Raw genomic sequence first — 22524 nt, 5'->3', positions numbered from 1 at the left:
AAAAATTAGCTGGGCATGGTGACTGCGTCTAAAGTCCCAACTAGTTAGGGAGCTGAGGTTGAGGGATCACCATAGCCCAAGAGGTTGAAGCTGCGGTGAGCAGTAATCATGCTCCTGCACTCCGACCTGAGTGACAGAGTGAGAACCTGTCACATACACACACACACACACACACACACACACACACACACAAAGATTAAGCAAAAAAAAATTATTTTATGAATTCTTTTTTGCTCCATTAGTGATACTTGGCACTGAGACCTCCAACAAATATGAGATTAAAAACAGCTTGGGACAAAGAATTTACTTTGCAGTGGAGGAAAGCATCTGCTTCAATCGTACTTTCTGTTCCACGCTGCGATCTTGCACCCTGAGGATCACAGATAACTCAGGTCAAGAGGTGATTACAGTAAATAGGCCCTTGAGGTGTAACAGCTGCTGGTGCCCTTGCTATCTGCAAGAGGTAAGTCACTGGCTCTGGGTGTCTTTTTGGAAAGAAGGAAAGAAAGAAGGAAGGGAGGGAGGAAGGAAGAGAGAAAGAAATTAGCAATTATTTCTTTAAATAGATTGTATCTGGAGCTATGGGTCAATAAAGGTTTCGATTGTTTGAATTATCATGTTGCCCCTTTAGGATCAGAACAGCTTGAGAATTTGGTGATTCACTATTTTTTTTTCTTTCCAACCAAAAACCATGGTGGTTTCCATGATGTTAATTGGTGAAGACAGCTCATGCGTTGTGTAAATGAGAAACAACTCCTGAATCTCTGTATTACCCATGTAATTGTGATGTCTACAAGTCCCACCACTTGGAAAACATACCCTTTGTCCTCTCTAACTGTAACAAAGTCCAGGAAGTGCTAAGGGATGCTAAACTTCTCCAAGATGTTCTCTTGGTTAGGTCTTATTACTTAGTGCAGCATCTCACATTGCATTTACCCATTTATGACAAGTCTCAAGGTTTCACAAAGATGATGTTATTCAGCTGCAAAGAAATAAATTCTGCAAGAACCAATGATCTTTAAAAAAAGACGGTGGTGTTGTTCTAGAGGGAATAATTCCATTATTTTATTTTAATATACCATAGATTTGTATTAATATTTAATAGACCTATAATAATAGCTTTTATTGACTCACTTCCATTAAATTGACACACAACTCTCATTTACTTTACTGGCTTTGATATCATGACAGCTGTATGAGCTGGAAGAGCAGGTTTTACTCTCTACATTTTACAGTCAAGGAAAGAGTAGAGGTGACTTGGCCATGATCACACAACCAGAAATATGAATACTAGAGATGGAACTTAATCCAGGAGTTCTGAAGACCTGTGTATAAGGCCTGTTCTTAAGGTGATGAAAATATATACGAACAAAATTTAGAGAAGTTTCTAACAATATATTGAAGCGAATTCTCCAACTATTTATATCCAAGCACCAGACTAAGTGATAAGACTTCTCAGGAACTCATACCTGAAGCCCAAGAATTTCTATCTATAAACTGAGGCTATTTAATATTAGTGTGCCCCAAGATGGTATAATAATAGACAATGCCCATTTGAAAATGTATGATAATGATATTTTATTTACTAGTAAGCCTATATCACAAATTAAACATAAGATGTATCTTGATACCCATTCGTAATTTTTTAATTTGGTCAAAACAAGCCAGTTACTTTAAAGTGATCCCAGAACAAATCTATATAGTTCTAAGCATCTAATTGAAACCACCATTGTCGATTCAAGAACACTACAGACATACACATAAGGCTATGAACTCAATAGGAAAAAGTAAAATCAGATCAGATGATGGAGAAATGGCTTGGTTTAAAAGAAACCTTTTTTTTTTTAATTTGCACCCACCACTAACTTACCTTACAACAGATTTGATTTAGCAGGTATAAATATGTAAGCATAAAAAAATAGGTAAGGGTGAAAACTAATGCCTGAAAATGCAAAAATGCAACCACTAATCTAACAGTTTGTAAGACATGAACCAACAATCAAATTGATGTTTAATAACTTTAGCTCCATAAGAAGTATTTGTTTTTAATTAAACATAGAGAAATGGAGAGTTTGCGATCTAAAGAGAAAAAAACCTTATGAACACTCAAAAACTGAAAAAGGCTTGACATAGATGTTTTTTGTTGTTGTTGTTGTTGTTGTTGTTTTTGTTTTTTTTGAGTTGGAGTCTCACTCTGTCACCCAGACTGGAGTGCAGTGGCTGCTCCCGGCCACCGCAGCCTCAACTCGCTGGGCTCTGGCGATCCTTCCGCCTCAGCCTTCCAAGTAGCCAGTACAGGCGCTCTCTACCATGACCGGCTAATTTTTGTTTATTTATTGTAGAGATGAGGTCTCGCCAAGTTGGCCCGGGCGGTCTCGAACCCGCGGGCTCAGGCAATTCACTCACCTCGGCCTCCCAAATCGTGGGATTACAGGCTGAGCCACCGAGCCCAGCTAATAGATGTGTTTTGTGGCTACAACTGAGAGGGGATAGATATGAGTTACTGCATAGGAACAGCATCAGTGGTTGACCAATTGTTGTGGTACCTGGGATAAAATGGCAAAGAAGTCGGTGTCCTGGGGTCAAAAGATAGTCCTGGGCAGATCTTCTTTTAGTTCATAGTGCCAAAATATATTTACACAGTAAATTCCTTTTTTTTATAAAATATATTTTTTCAACGCACTGCTTTGTATCCTTAAAAGTAGATATTTAGAATGATTGTAGAATCTAAAAATGATTCAATAACAGTATATTGTTTTGAGGTAAATTGACTTTATAGTAAAATTAAAATATGATAACCTTTAAAATTTTTATTTTGTTATCTCTTGTTACAGTTAGAAATCCAAGCCCCTCCGGGTACTATAGTTGGTTATGTTGCACAGAAGTGGCACCCCTTTCTGCCTAAATTCACAATCCAAAATGCAAACAAAGAAGATATTTTGAAAATTGTTGGTCCTTGTGCAACATGTGGTTGTTTTGGCGATGTGGATTTTGAGGTATGATTGACAAAATGAAGGACATTCTCATTCAGATCCTAATTTTTTGCAACATAATTCAATTTGTAAAGTGTTCAAATCCATATAATCTCAAATAAATTTAGAAAATGACTTATTTGTGAAATAATATAATAAGCCCATATTGTACATGCCAAGAATAAGAATTTATAATTCCAGAGACACTGAGTTCAAGATTTTTTAAAAATAATATTACAAAAATGTACTAACTTGGCTAAGATATCTGTCATAGACCAGTGCAAGTATTTTTCAAAGTAATTTTAACAAATTGAATATAATGATTATCAAATGAAACTTTTTCTGAAAGTATATTTATCTAAATATAACTTTATGTGTTTTAGGGAAAAAAGACTATACCTCCTTGCTTAAAACAGTAAATGTCAGGCAACCCCATCAGATCCCTCCACTGTGGGACCTTTTCTGTCCTCTCAATAAATCCTGCTTTCTCAAAAAAAAAAAAAAAAAAGTAAATGTCTTGTTATTTTAAATGTGTCTCTCTTTGAAGAACAATCTTTTTGTGTATATATAACTTTGCCTTGTTTAGATAATCAATATTCTATGATTTTGAAAAATAGTGCGTTCAATTTTTAGTGTGTTTGGTATATGTAGAATGATAGTGCACGTGGTATAAAGAAAATATTTATGGTTTAGAACCACCTAAATTATATATCTTGTTACTGATAGGGGGTGGTTGCATATTCCATTTCAGATCTCATTTCAAAAGCACATTCTATTAAAATATCACTAATTTTAAAGTCACCTTCTTAAGACTTGCTAAATTAGTTTTGTAAAGCAATCTACTCTCATATTTGTGTAAACTGATTGTTAAAATATAATACATAGTTGCAAATTCAGTCTGTAGTAATATAAACTATATTTACAGCATCTCCTAGACATGCATCTTGGGTAGAGGAGATGGTCTAATTTAAAGTATATATTTATTTTTTATTCTTTCATATATCCCACTTATGACATGCAGTTTTCAGGACTTCAGGGAACACCATTCTCATAGAATACAATGTCAGTTTCGCAAACTAAGCTGTTTCAATCCCAAAGGATGTACATGGCTTTCCTAAGAGTGATATGATTGAGGAGAACTTCAACATAAGAGTTTCGGTATTCGTGGTGTAGAGATGTCCTAAGTTACTCTGTTTTCTATCTTTTGACACCATACAAAAAATGAAAGTTTATATTGAATCACTTTCAGTATCAGGCTGGGAAACATGGTAGGCAAACAAATAGTTGATAAAGTTGAAATGGGGCCTCCTTCTAGCTGAGAAGGATTGATAGACTATGATGTCAAATTGGTCTTGACTTCCTGTGTGGTACCTTAGCCCAGAGGGTTATTTAATGTAAAAATAGGATTAAAGATTAGTTAGAAAGGAATGACCTAATCAGTGTTTGAATATAATAGAAATATGTGATTTAACTATAGTTGATAATATTTAAATGTTTTAATAATGATAAAATCTTCAGCAATAGAAATTAGGTTTACAAATTATACCTAGAAATAAATGTAATTCATTCTAAAATCTTTTAAGCTATATCTTCTTTTATAGTTTTTTAAATAGAGAATTCAGGCTTAAGATATGGACAATCAGGTAAAGGAATTATCTTCATGGCACAATCACACAGTTGAACTATGTACCTGCTGCCATCTTGTGGTAGCCAGGCCTTAATTATTTAGTTACAGTCTCCACCTGCCTACAAAAAGGAAAACAGGAATTATAACGGATTAGAAACTCAGAAGAACAAAATTTCTGAAGAGTGAACTGGAAAGTTAAATCTACAAACCTATGGTTATATAATGGATGAATAACATGACATTGTATTTGGAGATAGTGAATAAAATAATTCAAATTGTCCATCAAGTAACCATGGTCTGAAATGTAAGACAACTTTTTCACCTTCAAATGTTAAATATTTCTTCTTTTCTTTTCAAAGGTGAAAACCATTAATGAAAAGCTTACAATTGGGAAGATTTCAAAGTATTGGTCAGGATTTGTAAATAATGTCTTCACAAATGCTGACAACTTTGGAATTCACGTTCCTGTGGATTTAGATGTGACAGTCAAAGCAGCATTGATTGGGGCTTGTTTTCTTTTTGTAAGTATGATCACAGAGGGTATGTGTGACTTATTTTTCTCCTTCTTGTTTGTCAATTACTATAGAGCCACTTCTATTTTCACAGTTTTTATCCCCAAAGAGTATGTTTTATGCGTAAGAGGGCAGTTTGGAATCAACCTTCTTCAGAAATCAGCATTTAGAAGCCTACATTTTTATCAGGCAACCCCTCTCTGGTGATCTCATCTCCCCTCTTCCTCAAAGACTAATGCCCCATTACATCCCACTCATTATTTCCTCAAAAACCAAATCTCCCTTTGCTTTCAACCTTAATTAAGATGTTTGGTATATTTTCACTTCAAAAAATATGCAAATATAAATCTCACATGATTTATCCCAGGTAAAGATCAGAACTGGCAAATTGCTTAACATTGAGCTCAGGGATATTCAGAATATGAAAAGTGAGCCTTTTTGCCTTTGCAATATGTACATAGATACGTAAGACAGCACGATTATTTAATAGTTATCAGTTGCTATTGTTACAAAGATATTATGTCCTTGTACTTCCTTTCCAACTTACAATTTTGTGGAAAACCTTTTCTTCTTTGATATATGGAGATTGATGATAGGACAAAAGTAAAGCAATACCTGTGCCAAAACACTTGGCTATCTTTGTTCCTAATTTCCCCTCTAATATCTACCTCTTTGTCTGCCATTTTCAATGCACCCACAAAAACTCATGGAATTTTTATAGGAATGTAAGTTCTTCTCCATATTTATTGTTTTCCAGGGTTTCAAGAGCCTAAATCTTAGGGTTATGTTAATGCATGCCCCTGTGGAATAAAACTAGCACTATCCACTGAGTCTCTTGCAAAGACTCTTAGGAAATGTATGAACTAAAAATTATCTACTGATGACCACCAACAGAAATTTAGAGTTTAATAGAGAAATACATATACATATATATTAGACCTACTTCTCCAGGACTTTAGAGGAATTGTTAATATTTTAACTTACTGGACTCTCACTGGCAGAAAGTAGAATTAATACCTGCAGAGTGCTGGGTTTTTATACTCACTAAGTTGTCACTTACCCTCAATTCCCAATTTCATCTACAAATCTAACCAATTCCGCCAACCTTGCTTGTCACCTAATATTTCTTCTAGTCCCAATTCTCCTCTGTCCACTTGGCAGTGCTTTCAACTTGTCAACCTTCCTTTGCTCATTCTTCCCATTTTCGATTATTCTGCACTTCAGCACCAACCCCTGCCCGCGCGCGCGCGCGCGCACACACACACACACACACACACACACACACACACACACACACACTCTCTCTTTCCCTATGACCTTCATTTTGCCTTTCTGATTAAGTTCCACACTGAATGTTTACATTAAAAAACAGATCATCTTTAATCTGCCCTACCCATCCATTCCATGTAACAGGCTGATGACAAAATGTACTGTCAAAACTGGAACTATAGTTTTCTATATCTTAAACATTACAGGTTTTTATTATTAATCATTTTTAAAATTCCTCTAAAACACATGTTCTTCTGGGGAAAAAAGTATTTTTTAATCCATGCTTTTGAGAGACTGATGGAATCTAGGCTTAATAAAGGTTGTAGGAATATCAAGGTTGATCTAGGTTCAACTCCAAATGTGGTGCAAAGTGCAGCATCTGCACCTTCTAAAAGCTTGTTCCAAGTGCAGAATCTTAAATTCCATCCCAGATGAGCCCCAGGTGATTCCTCTGTGCACTATAAATTTAAGAAGCACTGATCTAGATAACACCCCCAATCATCTAAAAGGATAACTTTTAAATTCCAGCATCTAAGGAAGAAATATTTTCACAGAGAATAACTAACATCTCCCACTCATTTTTTAATTTTTCTTTTTACCATCATATCATAAAACACTTGCGCCTTTTTGTCAATATAGGTTTTAAAACAATTTTTTCACATGTACTACCAAGATGAATTACTTTCCTCTACATATAAATTGATAGGAAAATTATGTTTTTAAATTTTAAATACTGTCTCTGTTTCATTTTCTCCTGACAAGAGAGCTTTAGAAAGCTATTGGTGTAATGATACTCCCTGATCTAAACAACAAAATCCACAAATGCAACCTAATTTGTGGTCTCTTCTGGTTCTAGGCAACCACTTCACAAGCTACACCTCCCACTCACACTCTAATCTCCAAGTTCTGCCTAGTATAGTTTTCAGCATTTCCTCAGATAACTAGCTAATTGCTGACCACATTGTATGCGATGATAAATCTAATTTTTTTGTTCAAGGGTAGGTATCTATTACAACTTCTTGCACTGACCCAGAATGCTTACAATCTAATTCTGCAAAATGTTGATCACTTACAATTTTGACTGATAATACCATGCTGATTCAGATAAGGTTTCCAAGTTACTTACACTCTGAAAATTAAACATGAAAGTATCATGAAGCTTAAAACTTTTCCATTTTCCTGCTGCTGATAATCATATGTTGCTGGAACACCACTGGAAATATAATTGCTTTACATAATCAAAGCTTCCATGTCAGACTCTTGATCTTAATTGTTGCCTTTTTGTAAATTCACTCATATTCAGTTTATTTATTTGTAGGATTTTATGTTCTTTGAACATTCACTGGCTGGATTATAACAAGCAAGATAATGAAAACAATAAAATATGCAGAACATATTTCAGTAAGTAAAAAGCAAGTTTAAATGATCTGTTTCCCTTTGAAGATGTCTATATTTGACGCTATCTAATTCTTTTTCATTTTCTTCTAGAAATCCCTTGGGCTCTGGATTTCATTTCTGAATGGTTTGGGTATTTGCTTTTTTGTAACAAAATGTTAATTATTGTATTTATTAAAACATAATTTAATGAGGCAATTATCTAGTTGTGAATGCATGATAGCTAAATACGCGATTACTGGCTTGAGCACAAGGTTGCTTTGAGAGATTACCATTCTTTCTTTTTATCCTTTTGAAGTTATTGCAATGGTAAGCATGAAAGATGAGAACTAGGGCTTGCAGCATCACTGATGAAAATTCAATGTTTAGAGAACACTTTGAAGTATTTCTGGTACTAAGGTTGGTTACTAATCAAAAGAACTGAATTTCTAAAATATTTTTTCAAAAGTAGACTCTTTTTACTTTGTTTATTAATTTTCTCATTGTAGTGAGATATATTTTTACTTTGTCTTGGAAAAGTTGAAAGTTGGGTAAATAATATGTCTAAAGATGAGGAGGAAGATAGATGCTATCAACTCATTCTAGTGGCAAGAGGCACAGTTACATTCCATAAGGAAACCAATGTTTATAAACCAAAGTGTACTGTAAATATCTACTTAGGCCAGATATTAAATAAACATATAAATAGACTTATAAGTTAGTAAAAACAGTGTTATCTAGCAGGAATTTTATCTTTTGAAGTGAAAGTTTAATCAATTAAGAAATCTAAGGTTCTGAAAATGGATAACCCCAGGACATAAAAAGCAAAAAAAAAAAACCAAACTATAAAAAATCTTGTATTTGAGACAGAATAACTTAGGTATTAAACCACCAAAAAATACTATATTTCAAAAGCACATAAACCTTTCTCCCAGTCATACCATCTATTTCTTCAGTGTACTTAGTATCACCTCCATGCTGGGAACCAAGAGGTCATAGAAGGAAACAAAGGCCTGTGTGTGACAAACATCACCTTGAGTCTAGTTTTGCAACCTTAAACTTACAATCTTGTGCAATCTCCTCAGGTTCCCCATGTTACCTTGCAGAGCAATGGTGATGGTAAAAGGGAACTCAGCATTTACTCCCTTTCCCCATAACCTATTTCAGTTTAAGTGTGTGTAATGTATGATCCATAACCAGCTAAAGAGGCCGGGCATGGTGGCTCACACTTGTAATAAGCACATTGGCAGGCCAAGGCTAGTGGATTTCCTGAGCCCAGGAGGTCTAGAACAGTCTAGCAATGTGCTCATTTACACACACACACACAAAATCAAAAAATTAGTCAGGCATGCCACATTCCTATAGTTCCAGCTACTCAAGAAGCTGAGGTAGGAGGATCGTTTGAGCCCAGAAATTTGAGGCTGCGGTGAGCTGTAATGGTGCCACTGCTCTTCAGTTTGAGAGACAGAATGAGCCCCTGAGTCAATAAATAAACAAACAAACAAATAAATATTAAAAATTGCCAGTTAAAGAAAATGGCGTTTTTAAAGCTGATTTTTTTTTTTTTTTTTTTTTTGAATGGGAGTCTCACTCTTTCGCCCAGACTGGAGTGCAGTGGCCGCTCCTGGCCACCGCAGCCTCGACCTGCTGGGCTCCGGCGATCCTTCCGTCTCAGTCTTCCGAGTAGCCGGAATTACAGGCACGCGCTACCACGCCCGGTTGATTTTTGATTTATTGTAGAGACGAGGTCTCACCAAGTTGCTCGGGCAGGTCTCGAACCCGCGGGCTCAGGCAATCCACTCACCTCAGCCTCCCAAAGCGCGGGATTACAGGCTGAGCCACCTGAGCCCAGCTTTAAAGCTGATATTTATTAACTAATAAAATGGAGTACAACAGCTAACATTTTCTGAGGACTTACCACATTCTGGGAATCATGCTTTTATATGAATTCTTGTTGGAGTAACAAAATGAAATAATAACAAGGAAAATCAAGCAGTACATGGAAGACTGTCTGAACACCTATTTTTCTTCCTTCCCAACCTGCACCCCTGCTTCATGGTCCAAATTTTCTTCCTAAAGATAATCCTGCTTTCATATCTTCTCTCATCTTTTACTTTTAATTTTTAAAACTGAAAGGTTTTTGTAACCAATAGCATAACAACAGTGGCCGAGACTTTCACAGCAGGGCAAGAAAGATCATTTGTTAATGCTGCATTTTAATATGGCAAAAGGAGTGATGTTCGATTTGATATGTACAGAAAGAGTAAAGAGTGGCTAGGAGAATGTTTTAGGCTGTGAGATTCACATTTGTAAAAATTCTGTGATGCGGGAAGAAGACCTCACAGTTTCAAGTGACTGGACAAAGCCAGTGACTAAAGTTCAGACAGTGAGGTGGAATGTGCTATAAGATAAGGATGAATAGGGCCTCTTGGACCATGTTAAAGATTTCAGACTTTGTCCTATTAGCAAAGAATCTGGTAAAAGCTTACAAAGAGAGAAGTGACTGATTAGAGATTAGATTGGTGATTAGATTGGTGAGAGAGGATGCTCACGACCAATAAGTAGGTTACTGTGGTGGTTTTGGTGACAGCTAATGTAGCTTGAATTAATGTGGCAGTCATGGAAAGAAGGAGAAGTGAACAGATTCAAGATACATTTAGGAGGTAAAATCAACATTACTTGATGCTGAGTTGAAAATGGAGATGCAAAGAAAGGGGATTTCTGGTCTATGCCACTTGCTAACAGTGCTAACAGGAAACATTACACGAGGAAGTGGTTTGGGAAGAAAGAGTATGGGTTAAGTTTTCAACACTGAATTTGGACATCTCTTCCAAAAAGAGATGTCAGCCAGTCACGGTGGCTTATGCTGGTAATCCCAGCAATTTGAGAGGCCGAGGCAGGGGACCTGCTTGACACAGAAGTTTTAGATAAGCCTGTACAACATAGCAAGACCTCATCTTTACAAAAAAAATTTTAAAAAGTAGCACACACCTGTGGTCACAGGTACCCAGGAGACTGAGGCAGAAGGATCACCTGAGCCCAGTACTTTGAGGCTGACATGAGCCAGGATTGTGCCACTGCACTCCAGCCTGGGTTACAGAGTGAGACCCAGACTCCGAAAAAAAAAGAGAGAGAGAGAAACAGGTCAGTGGGTATCTTTTCACCTAGTATATTTCTAAAAAGAGGGATGAGTTTATGAGAACTATCTGGCTGATAGAGACCTGAATAATTTCTGATTTACATCAAAGATATCCCTAAAATTATTTTGGAAAATACATGGACAATGAGTTAATTCATTCATTTTTATTTATTTATTTTTAATTGACAAATTAAAAATTGCATATATTTATCATTTGCAACATGATGTATTGAAATATGTGTACATTGTAGAATGATTAAGTTAAGCTAATTGACATATGCATTATCTCACATATCATTTTTTGTGTTGAGAACACTTAAAATCTCTCTTAGCAGTTTTCAAGAATACAAAACATTTTTATTAACTATAGTCACAGTGTTGTACAATAGATCTCTTGAGCACATTCTTCATTTATTTAGCTAATATTGTATAAAATTATGTGTATGTAGTAGGCTTTATATTAGAGACTGGGAATATTATGTTCAATAGTACACTGTTTCTACTCTAAACATCCTTCAACAAATATTTGTGGGGTGTATATACTGTCCTAGGCACTAATGTCAGCACTTAGTCATAGCAGTACACAAAAGCAACAAGGTACATCCCTTGTGGAGCTTACAGCTAATAGAGTGGGTAATAAGCCAACAGACAACAGCAGTATAATGTAATCAAAGGAGACCATCAGTCAGGCTCGGTGGCTCAGCCTGTAATCCCGCGCCTTTGGGAGGCTGAGGTGAGTGGATTGCCTGAGCCCGCGGGTTCGAGACCCGCCTGGGCAGCGAGACCTCATCTCTACAATAAATCAAAAAATCAGCTGGGCGTGGTAGCACGCGCCTGTAATTCCGGCTACTTGGAAGGCTGAGGCGGAAGGATAGCCGGAGCCCAGCAGGTCGAGGCTGCGATGGCCGGGAGTGGCCACTGTACTCCAGTCTAGTGACAGAGTGAGACTCCAACTCAAAAAAAAAAAAAAAAAAAGGAGACCCTCAATCAAAGAGTCTACCACACAATACCTAAAACAATAGGCTGAATGTATGACTTGCTCAGACAAAGGAAAGCTGGTTTTGTAAGGTATGGGTAAATACATCGAATTAGAGCTGCTGTTACACTGGAGAATAAGCCAGAGAAAGGGAAGCAAGACTTTAGAATATTTGGAACAAGCAAGTTCCAGGCAGATGAGAAAGCAAGTGCCAGGGCTCTGAGTCAAGAGCATGTCGGACAAGTCTGTGAAGCACAGGGAGCCTGTGTGATAGGAGTATAGTAAATAAGAGGGAGAGATAGGAGCTGCTGGGGAAAAGTAGCCAGGAGTTAGGTCCTAAAGAGTCTTGCGAGGCAAGGTTTGGGAAAGAGAGTGACAAAACCTGACATTTGATTAGATATGGAATGAAAAAGAATATTGAGGACTCTAGTATCAAGTCACAGTTTCTGGCCAGGCACTTTGTCTCATGCCTATAATCCCAGCACTTTGGGAGGCCAAGGCAGGAGGATCACTTGAGCTCAGGAGTTTGAAATCGGACTAGGCAACATAACAAGATCTCACCTCTTCAAAAAATCAGAAAACTTAGCCGGGCATTGAAGCATGCGGCTGTACCCAGCTGCTCGGGAGGCTGAAGCAGAAGGATCCATCCCCTGAGCCTAGGAGGTTGAGGCTACAGTGAGCCATGATCATGACATACATTCCAGCCTGGGTGGCAGAGAGAGACACTGACGCAAAAAAAAAAAAAAATTCCAGTTTCTGTCAAGCTCTAGTTTTTGCTGTGGAAAAGTCAAGATGTAGCCGTACTACTGACCAAAACAGGTACAATTTAGTGAAAGGCACAAAAGAGGAAACACTCAATACCATTAGAGTGGGAGGTAGAAACCCTGGAGAGTAGGTAACAAACAACACTTGAGTTCAATATGTGTCCTCCATACTAGGTGGGATCGAAGCTAGGAAGTGTATGTCTAGGAGAACATCCTAAACCAAGAACATAGCACACACACATAAAAGGAATAGAAATGAAAAACATAGCAGTTAGCACCAGGAATAAGAGGCTATATGAGATCAGGATGTGCTTAATGGGGTCAGACTCTCTTCTTAACCGGAAAAAAAAAAAAAAAAGCAAAAAGGACGCACCTTCCTACTCAAGTGTGCCCCAGGTACTCTCCAAGTAATGGTGCTAGAACATGATTCAACTAGTATTTTCTTCTCCTGGACTTAGGTACATTGTCTGTACTTGGCCAAAGCATCCTCTGGGGGCTTTGGAAATTATTTAGAAACTAGATTGAAACTCAGAAACTGAGTCTTAATGAAACAAGTATTAAGGGGGAAAAAACTGGAATATCTTTCCTAACTCATAATATCCTGAAGGAAGGAAACTAAAACTCTTCAGATGGATCAGATTTCCCTACAAAAGACAGGTTTTGATAGACACTCTGAAGACTCAAGTTATAGCCCAGATAGCATATATAGCAGCTAAAATTCTAATTCATTTGAAACTTAACTAGAGGCTTATGGACATATATTTGTAGATTTGCTATATTTTATTATGTAAACGAATATAAAAAGAGATTACATGAACTTTTAATACTTCACAAGTTACTTTTATTCTTGTTTGTGCAGTTCTATGTCATAGTTTTTTTAATTGTTAAAATTAGGGGCAAATGAATTTCTCATTTATAATATTTTGACTTCTCTAAGCAGTTTTTCTTCTATAAACTTTGATGTTTATCCTTTATCCTTACATTTTGTTTTGCTTGTCTTAGAAGAAAAAGTCCTTTTTAATAAAACTTCTCTAAACATAAATACATTTTTTCTGTTTTTTATGCTGTGACAAGTGGGAAATACATATATTTAGTGAAACATATTATCAGTCATTCTAACTGCCCAGATGTTACATTTAGGCATCACAGAGCTAATATAGTTCAAATTGAATAATTTGATACATCTATAATTTATTAAAAATAAATTTATTAAAATATTGCTAAAAAAGAGGAGAAAACCACAGTAGGTTTGACTGACTGAGGCTCTATATTATGACTGTCTGCCAAATATTATTAGCAGAATAATCAAAAATGCATTTCTAAGCATTTTCCACTAAAGTAGAATTACCTGGTTTTTAAAGGTCAATACAATGGAACGATAAGAGAATTCAAATATTAAAATATGATATTTTGCCTGAAACAAAACTAAAACCTGATCAAACTTTGCTTTATAAATATATAAAACCTAGCATGAATGAGCCTTGTAAGACATTGGACTAGACTTCTTATATACATTTCTTATCTAATTTCAGTGTGACACACAAAATGATTAATATAAGCCCAAAGGTATAGATGAAGAAATCAATGCTCAAAAAGGTTAAGTAACTTGCTAGATTTTACAGAGCTGTTAGCTTTTTGTCTACCTTCTGGAATGAGAATATGAGTGGACAGAAAATGTCAATAAGGAAAAGAACTTTTCAAACAACATAGAATGAGAATTCAGAAACCTAGGGGAGAGATATTTCCATTTCTTTAACACCTGAATTAATATTATTCTCATCAAAATTCTCTCAAAATATTATGTGCTATCTCTATTTGAAAAAGCAACATAAAACAACTTAAAATCTTTCATCCACAGTTTATCTGTAGTATCATTTTTGCAGATATCTTTGTGGTTATTATTCCATATAATAGATGATGCAACCAATGTGTAAGTCTGAAAAAAATCTCTTTGAGAAAATGCTTAAATTATATGTGAGTTTTTGGTGCTTTTTGTTTGTTTGTTTGTTTGTTTGAGTTGGAGTCTCACCCTGTCACCCAGACTGGAGGGCAGTGGCACACTCCCGAAAACCACAGCCTCAACCTGCTGTGCTCAAACAATCCTTCTGCCTCAGCCTTCCAAGTAGCAGGAACTACAGGCACATACCACCATGCCTGGCTAATTTTTTTTTTTTTCATTATAGAGATGAGGTCTCGCCAAGTTGCCCAGACTGGTCTCCAACCCACGGGCTCAGGCAATCCTTTCACCTCGGCCTCCCAAAGTGCTGGGATTATAGGCATGAGCCACCGCGCCTGACCATATTCAAAATATTTTTTGAAAATGGTTAAACATAAAAGATTCTTAAAATATTTCCTGATATTAACAAACCATAAGGCTACTTTAGTCTACCATTTTATTGGCTTTTCTCAATTAATTTTAGCATAGCCAATTGATCAGCAAATATAATATTATTCTTGGCTGAGTGTGATGGCTCAGCCTGTAATCCCAGCATTTTGGAAGGCCGAGATGAGTGGATTGCCTGAGCTTGCTGGTTTGAGACCAGCCCAGGCAACTTGGCAAGACCTCTTGTTTACAATAAATCAAAAATGAGCCGGGCTTGGTAGCATGTGCCTGTAGTTTGAGCTACTTGGAAAGCTGAGACGGAAGGATCGCTGGAGCCCAGCACGTCGACGCTGGGGTGGCTGTGAGTGTGCCACTGCACTCCAGCCTGGGCGACAGAGTGAGACTCCAACTCAAATATATATACACACACACACACACACACACACACACAGAGAGAGAGACTCCAACTGATATATATATAATCAGTCTTTATTTTGGCATCTATATCATATTCTTAAGTATTGTTGAATGTTTTCAAATATATGTTTAAGTATGTTGAAGCCTAGCAGCAGAAAATACCTAGAAGGACTAATAGAGAAATTTAATAGTCTTTACTTTTTTAAATAAACAAATTGTTCAAAATCCAGTGCATATGTATAGGTAATTTACACTTTCAATAAGTCTTTGATGCTGCAGATGGCAGCACCACCCCACATTATTATGGTGCTTAGCTATACACGCAGAATCATAGAAATACAAATTTCCATAGAGTATTCACTTTGTTCTTTCTGCAATCTGGGAAAGAAAACACATTTATTTTGTACGCACGAGGGTGAAATTGGTTGTATGTTACTCATCAACCAAGAAACAGACTATTTTTATTGACGCATGATGTATACCCCCAAAGTTTAGTAATTACCATTTTTAATAAGCAGACTGGATCAAGGGGTCAATCTCCATAACATAGTAAATGCACATATTCCTATTTTTCTGAGGAAATTGGGTAACACTGGCTTATCAAATAGTTAAAAGCAACCACAAAGAACAAACATAATTGAAAGGAGACTCCCAAATTCCTTTTTAAAACAGTAATGGCCCTCTGGGATCCCTGCACGGATCTCTAGTCAATCCTCTTTAACCCATGTTTCAACTGTGCTGAAAGGTTGCAAAATAACAATAATAACAGTGGTTTGACCTCATTTTTAGGATTCTTCAGAGTATTTCAAAGCACTTCCACACATACAAATGACCTGAGTTAGACTTCACAAGAAAATTGAGGGTTTCTATTGTACATAACATTGGAGATGAGCAGGTACAGCCTCCATGTATATGTCCTCCGTGTATATAGGTCTCTTCAGACTTAGCAAACAAGAAGTAGAAAAATGAAATAACTTTCTTCTACTTTGTGCTCTCAGATTTTTCTACTAAATCACAGTATCTGTAAAAAGACTATACTTACGTGCGTAAAGTGCTCAACAATGATGAATGATCTAATACATTATGATTCACACATTGAATGGAATTCTTTTTCTTAAAATGAGATTGTTAGATGGATGGTAGAATAGATAAATGGATGATGATAGATAGATGGTGAAGATGAAAATAGATAGATGATAGATAGATGGATGGATGGATAGATAGATAGATGATAGGTAAAATGAAAGATATCTATAATATAGCAGGCAGAGAAAAAGCAAATTATGTTGTACAAGTGTACAGAACTATGATTCACTTCTTGTAAAATCAAAAACAACTTCATATGGAGTGTGTGTGTGTGTGTGTGTGTATGTGTGTGTGTGTAGGAGAAAGAAAGAGAGAGAGAGACGAGACAAGTGGGGAATGTTAGATTTTATACTTTCATATTTGCTGTTGCAGAAGCACAAGTATGCAAATCACCGAAAAATCATATTAATTTTTTTAGATATGTGTTTAAAAGAATGATAGCCAGGATGTAGGCCTACTCAAAGTATTTTTAATTTGCAGTTCACACTTTCACAAGCATGACCTAACTTTTCTCTTCAACAGTGAAACTAAAAATTTGAAAGAAGTATAAGCTTCCAGATCTAACTCCAAAGAAAACCATATGATTGTGATCAAATTCAGAATGACACATGTTTCTTGTGAAAACTCTTCCCTGGGGTTGTTCTTGAGTTTAACTTAGTCAGGTGACCTTAATGAAGGAGGTTATTCTGGCCTACAAAACACAGTTGGAAGAAATAGACATGCAATTATAAATAGGAATATGTGTCTTCCTGGTTGTTGGCAACCAAATTTCGGGTGCACTACTAGCTCCTACGGCTTCTCAGAATACATATAGAAGAACCACAGGAAGTAAGACAGTTTGATTCTTAGTAGAAATTTTTTTAAAAACCAATACCCCAAAACTTTGGCAGAATTATAATGATGCTTACTCTATATGAAAAGTTAATGTATGATAAATGTGTATTTCCAAAGCAATAAGTTAATAAATAAATGATTATATATTCATTGAATAATCATTCAATAAACTCTGTTTAGGGAAACATTCGCCAATATGGAGCCACTTGTTTTTGGTGAGTACATTTTCAAACTACCTTTCGTCAGTATCAACCACAGAGGTTAAATGTCTTCTCTCTCTCTCTCTCTCTCTCTCTCTCTCTCTCATTTTCTCTCTCTCTCCCTCTCTTAACTTTTCTGCGTGTGTATGTGTGTGTGTGTGAGTGTGTATGAGAGAGAGGATCTCTGTGTGTATGTGTGTGTGTGTGTGTGTGTGAGAGAGAGAGAGAGAGGCAGGAAAAGAGAAGAATATGAAAAGGTTAAAATTATTATTTGCTATGGTAGAAACACAGGTATGCAATTATTCATAGCCATATGCAATTATTCAATGCGTTGGATATATGTTTAAAAGGATGATAGCCAGAATATAGATCTACAGGCCTATGTCTTTTGCTTTCTCGATGTCATTATATCTAGGGGGTCCATGTAAGTTAGCTCTTGTCAACGAAACATAACTGTAAGTCTATTAGGTATTTACTTTTCTATAAAAAGGGGAGGGTGTGGCTGGCTCTATTTTTCTACCCACTGCTTCCTCCTGGGAACACAATATGATACCTGAAAATAGAGCAATGATCTTGTTACAGTAAGTCAACAAACCAATACTCTAAGGATGGAAACTTAAAAGCTTAGAAAGAATAATAGGTCTTTGATGGCATGTTAAAGTTGTTTGACCTGTCCTAGACTACCTAGCTTCAAAATTCTTAACTGACATCATTAATAATGCTATTGCTTAAGCCACTAGAATTCAGGTAGACTGTAACATGAAGCTGAAAATGCTGCTGTCTTTTTTTTGGGTCAGAGTCTCACTCCTTGGCCCAGGCTGGAGTGCAGTGGCACACAGGCTCATGGCCACCCCACCGTCGACCTACTGGGCTCCAGCGATCCTTCCGCCTCAGCCTTCCAAGTAGCTGAAACTACAGACATATGCTACCACACCCGGTTATTTTGTATTTTATTGTAGAGACAAGGTCTTGCCAAGCTGCCCGGGCTGGTCTTGAACCCTAGGGCTTAGGCAATCCACTCGCCTCGACCTCCCAAAATGTTGGGATTACAGGCTGTGCCACCGAGCCCGACCATTACTGCTATCTAATACAACCAGAGCGAGACCTCATCTCTACAATAAATCAAAAAATCAGCCAGGCGTGGTAGCGCGCACCTGTAATTCCTGCTACTTGGAAGGCTGAGGCAGAAGAATCGCTGGAGCCCAGCAGGTCGAGGCTGCGGTGGCCGGGAGCGGCCACTGCACTCCAGCCTGGGCGACAGAGTGAGACTCCAACTCAAAAAAAAAAAAAGAAAAGAAAAATTAAAATATGATTTCAGGCCACATACAAATATAAATCTAGATATAAAATAAAAACATAAAGTTTAAGATTCGCATTTTTCTTATACAAAACACAACATAAACTAAAAAAATGGAAGAAAGAAACACACAAAAAAAAGCAAAACAAAAAAAAATCCAGGCGTGGTGACTCACACCTGTAATCCCAGCACTTTGGGAAGCCAAAGCAAGAGAACTGCCTAAGCCCACAGGTTTGAGACCAGCCTGAGCAATGTGGCAAGACCTTGTCTTCACAATGAATCAAAACATTAACTGAGTGTGATGGTGCACCGTGTAGTTCCAGCTACTTGGAAGGCTGAGGCAGAAGAATCACCTGAGCCCAGCAGGTCGACAGTGAGGTGTTCTTGAGCATGCCACTACACTCCAGCCTGGGCGGCGACAGAGTGAAACTCCAACTCAAAAGAAAAAAATAAAAAAGTTGTACCATAGAAGAAGACACAGTGCTTATTCATAATAAGGAAAGAGTTTCTACAACTATATGACAAGTTTTTGTTTTTAATTGACAAAACACATGAACATAAAATTTAATAAAAAGGAATTATTAATGGCCAGTAAAAATAAAATTATGTTCAAATTGCCTATTAAAGTAGTAAGTCAGAATAGAAAAGATGTAAATGTCTGAATTATCCATTGTTATAAAAGATTCAGGAAAACAGTACTTTTTATACACTTTTGGCAAAAAGGGTAAATTGGTATAATTAATCAGGACAGAAATTTGACTTCAAGTGCCAAAAATTAAAATGTACATATTAGTTGACCAAGTAACTTTGTTTTCTTGAAAGTTATCCTATAGATATGCTAAGTAATTACAAAAGCTTTCAAAGATATATGTACCAGGGTGCTTGTTGCAACATTGTCTTAATCTTCTCAGTAAAATGAAGGAGGCATCCCAATGTTCACCTGCTTATTGAAGCAGGGAATATTTTCTTTTGCTGCAGAAGAATTACTGGAAATATCATAAACAAAGCCCAGACAATAGTACAGCAAAAACACATTAATAAACCTGCTATTCTGATAAAAGTGGGGTAGTTCTTCCAGAATCAAAAGCATATTTTATTAATCATTAGTTAAACAGTTGCACCTCTGATATTATTTTTCTGGGATTATATTAAAAAGACAAAGAAAAATAAAGAAGTAGATGTAGAATTACAGCTTCTAATTTTTCAGTGAATTCCTCTATGCTGGTTACATGTTAATTCAGACGTCAAGGTTCCATATTAGATTTCAGAAAATATAATTTATCAATTAAAGTCAGTAGATCAAATTTTAGTTATTTGAAATCTAATTAGAAAATAATGTATAATTAGAAAAGAATGTAGTCCGGAGTTTTGCATGTTGAATTTACATTAAAATGATGTTTATTTGTCATTCTGAGAAGATAAATTATTTCTTCTTGTGTATTTACAACTGCACATGACAAGCTAGTCAACAAATGCTATAAATTCTCTCTTCTTTTTACCTCTTACTTCTCTCTCTTCATCTCCATTTACACTATCATTATCTTATTTTTAAAACTGTTTATTCTGCTTCCTGACACCAGCCTCTCCTTCCTAAAATCCCTTCTCAGTATATGCAGGTGGACCCAAAGTAAACTGGTATTTATTTATTACCAAAAAGTGTATTTATTCTTACATGTTTAAACTTCAGTCACTCTCAAAGCATTCTCCGTGTAATGCAATACACCTACTGAGATGCTCTTTCCACTGCTCAAAATAGTTTTTGAACTCGTCAATTTTGATGCCTTTTAGTGCTTCTGCCATTTTGTTTTACCTCTTCCACATGGGTAAAACATTTCCCTTTGAGGACTTTTTCATCCGAGGAAGCCAACCAAAAAGTCACTTGGGGAGAGATCATGTGAACAGGGACGGCAGGGCAAAAGGGTCACGCCGTTTTGGGTCAAAAACTGCTGAACACAGCACTGTGTGGGCTAGGGTGCTTGAAATCACCCATCATGAAATAGGCAAACATGTTGAAAGAATCTCCCCCCCAAAAAAACAAATTCACCGAAACCCAATGCAGCCTCTTACAACCATGCTAGCTAGTACACTGATGCCAATGGGTTCCTAGATCACTTACCTAACTAGAGAAGTCTGTACTAAAAGGGACTCACCCCTTTTGTGGGTCCCCCTATTAACTGCTAGATTGATCTTTTTAAATAATCTAAAAATGTCTCATTCAAAATAGCACACTGACGATAAGATCTTGTCTCCCTTCTTGCCTAAGTCCCCGGTAAAAATTATAGCAAAAGCAAGTGCTGATACATAAAACAGAGCCATCCAAATGTGGCTTGGTATGCGTGTGCATAGTACACGATGAAGAAAAACCTTTACTACGAGGAGTTACGTGGTTCAAATACAGCAGTGCCATGCAAGATGAGAGTAGGAAAAATGACCGAAAACAGAGTTAATTGAATGTTTGTCTAATGAAATATTATGCTAGTCAGGTACTCCACACCCCCCTTGCTTTGAATATTTGAATAAGAGTTTTCAATCTTTTTTTCAGGAAATATTTTATAGACGTTCTAATAAAGAGCATAATTTGCGAATTTTAAATATTAAATATTTTTATTCTCAGATGAAGATAAATATCAGCAATAAAGATATCATTAACCAAGCAAGAAAAAGTAATCAAAGGCATGTAGATTATACATAAACAAAGTACATAATCACTTATTGATTGTTTTGCTTTCACATGCTTAATAAATGTGCCAGTCACTGTGTACTTTGGCACAAGAATTAAAAGTCATAGTTGTGTATTAGGAAAAGAAAATACAGAGGTTAAGGTGGAGTTTCTCTGTTGTTCTTTTCTTTTTGTAGTGCTATAAAAGAAAAAAAGATTCTAATGTGTAATCAACATAAAGAATTCAAAAACTATCATAAATAATTGACAAACTGCTTGCTCTTTTCTTAGATGTTACTATTACTTCTAACTTCTCCCTTGTCCCAATGAATGCTGAGCATAGACAGATCAGCATTATACTCCTAGCCATCCAAAAGTAGCCCTCTTAAAAAATGTTAATTAATTGTACAGGTAGAACTAAGGATTTGAAGTTTCTGGAATAGCCTCCCATGGCACAGAGTGGAGCTCTCCTCCTTTAAACATTCAAAAAGTAGTTTCTCCAACTGCTCACTTTTACACTGACAAGCATTGTTCATACCTGAGCTCCCAGTCCTATTCCTACTGGTGGAAGAGCTTAACAGAGAAATGCACATACACAGCAGAGAAAAATAACAACAGTCACCGTCACCAGTCTTCTCTTGTTTTTTTTTTTTTGGAAGGTGGAAAAGCAAGATTTATTGTGAGGACAGAAAAACTCCTACAGTGAGAGAAAACCTGAAAGGGTTACCCGCTATTCTTAAATATAATGTACTAAGAACCACAGCATGTGTGAAGAACAGAAAACCAAGATAACCCAAAAAATTAATGATGAAACAAATACATGCTAGGGAACAGAACTTTGAAAAGAAAACTCCACTATATATTTAGGAACTTGAAAAAAAATAATACATCCATTAAGGAACAGCAGGAGGCTATAAAAAATAAATGAAATGAAAGGTAAATTACACATGAAATGTAAACATATTACATTCTGGGGACTGCTGTGATTTAGTATAATAACCCAAAGAAAACTTGAATTTTCTATGTGAAAGAAGAGTTTTCAATTCCTTTTCAGGAAATATTTTGATAGAGGCAT

At 36.4% G+C, this 22524-nt stretch overlaps 1 protein-coding gene across 2 annotated transcripts in view; it reads left to right on the top strand.

Annotated features, from left to right (window-relative positions):
* PLSCR5 (phospholipid scramblase family member 5) overlaps nt 1–16280 on the top strand; it is a 29566-nt gene extending 13286 nt beyond the window's left edge. Inside the window, exons 4-8 of one of the 2 annotated variants that reach the window (XM_008066675.2) lie at nt 243–463; nt 2835–2996; nt 4959–5120; nt 7699–7781; nt 16163–16280. In XM_008066675.2, the coding sequence (XP_008064866.1) occupies nt 243–463; nt 2835–2996; nt 4959–5120; nt 7699–7737 (584 nt within the window). In that variant the 3' untranslated portion in view covers nt 7738–7781; nt 16163–16280. Of the gene's footprint in view, nt 1–242; nt 464–2834; nt 2997–4958; nt 5121–7698; nt 7782–7868; nt 7973–16162 lie in introns of those variants that run through there. The other variant, XM_008066674.1, reaches the window with a different exon arrangement.
* The last annotated feature ends 6244 nt before the right edge of the window (nt 16281–22524 follow it).

This window comes from Carlito syrichta, unplaced genomic scaffold (genome assembly GCF_000164805.1).
Source record: "Carlito syrichta isolate Samal-C Ts95f unplaced genomic scaffold, Tarsius_syrichta-2.0.1 Scaffold309086, whole genome shotgun sequence".
Taxonomy (NCBI): Eukaryota; Metazoa; Chordata; class Mammalia; order Primates; family Tarsiidae; genus Carlito; species Carlito syrichta.
This window is presented reverse-complemented; position numbering and strand designations above follow the sequence as displayed.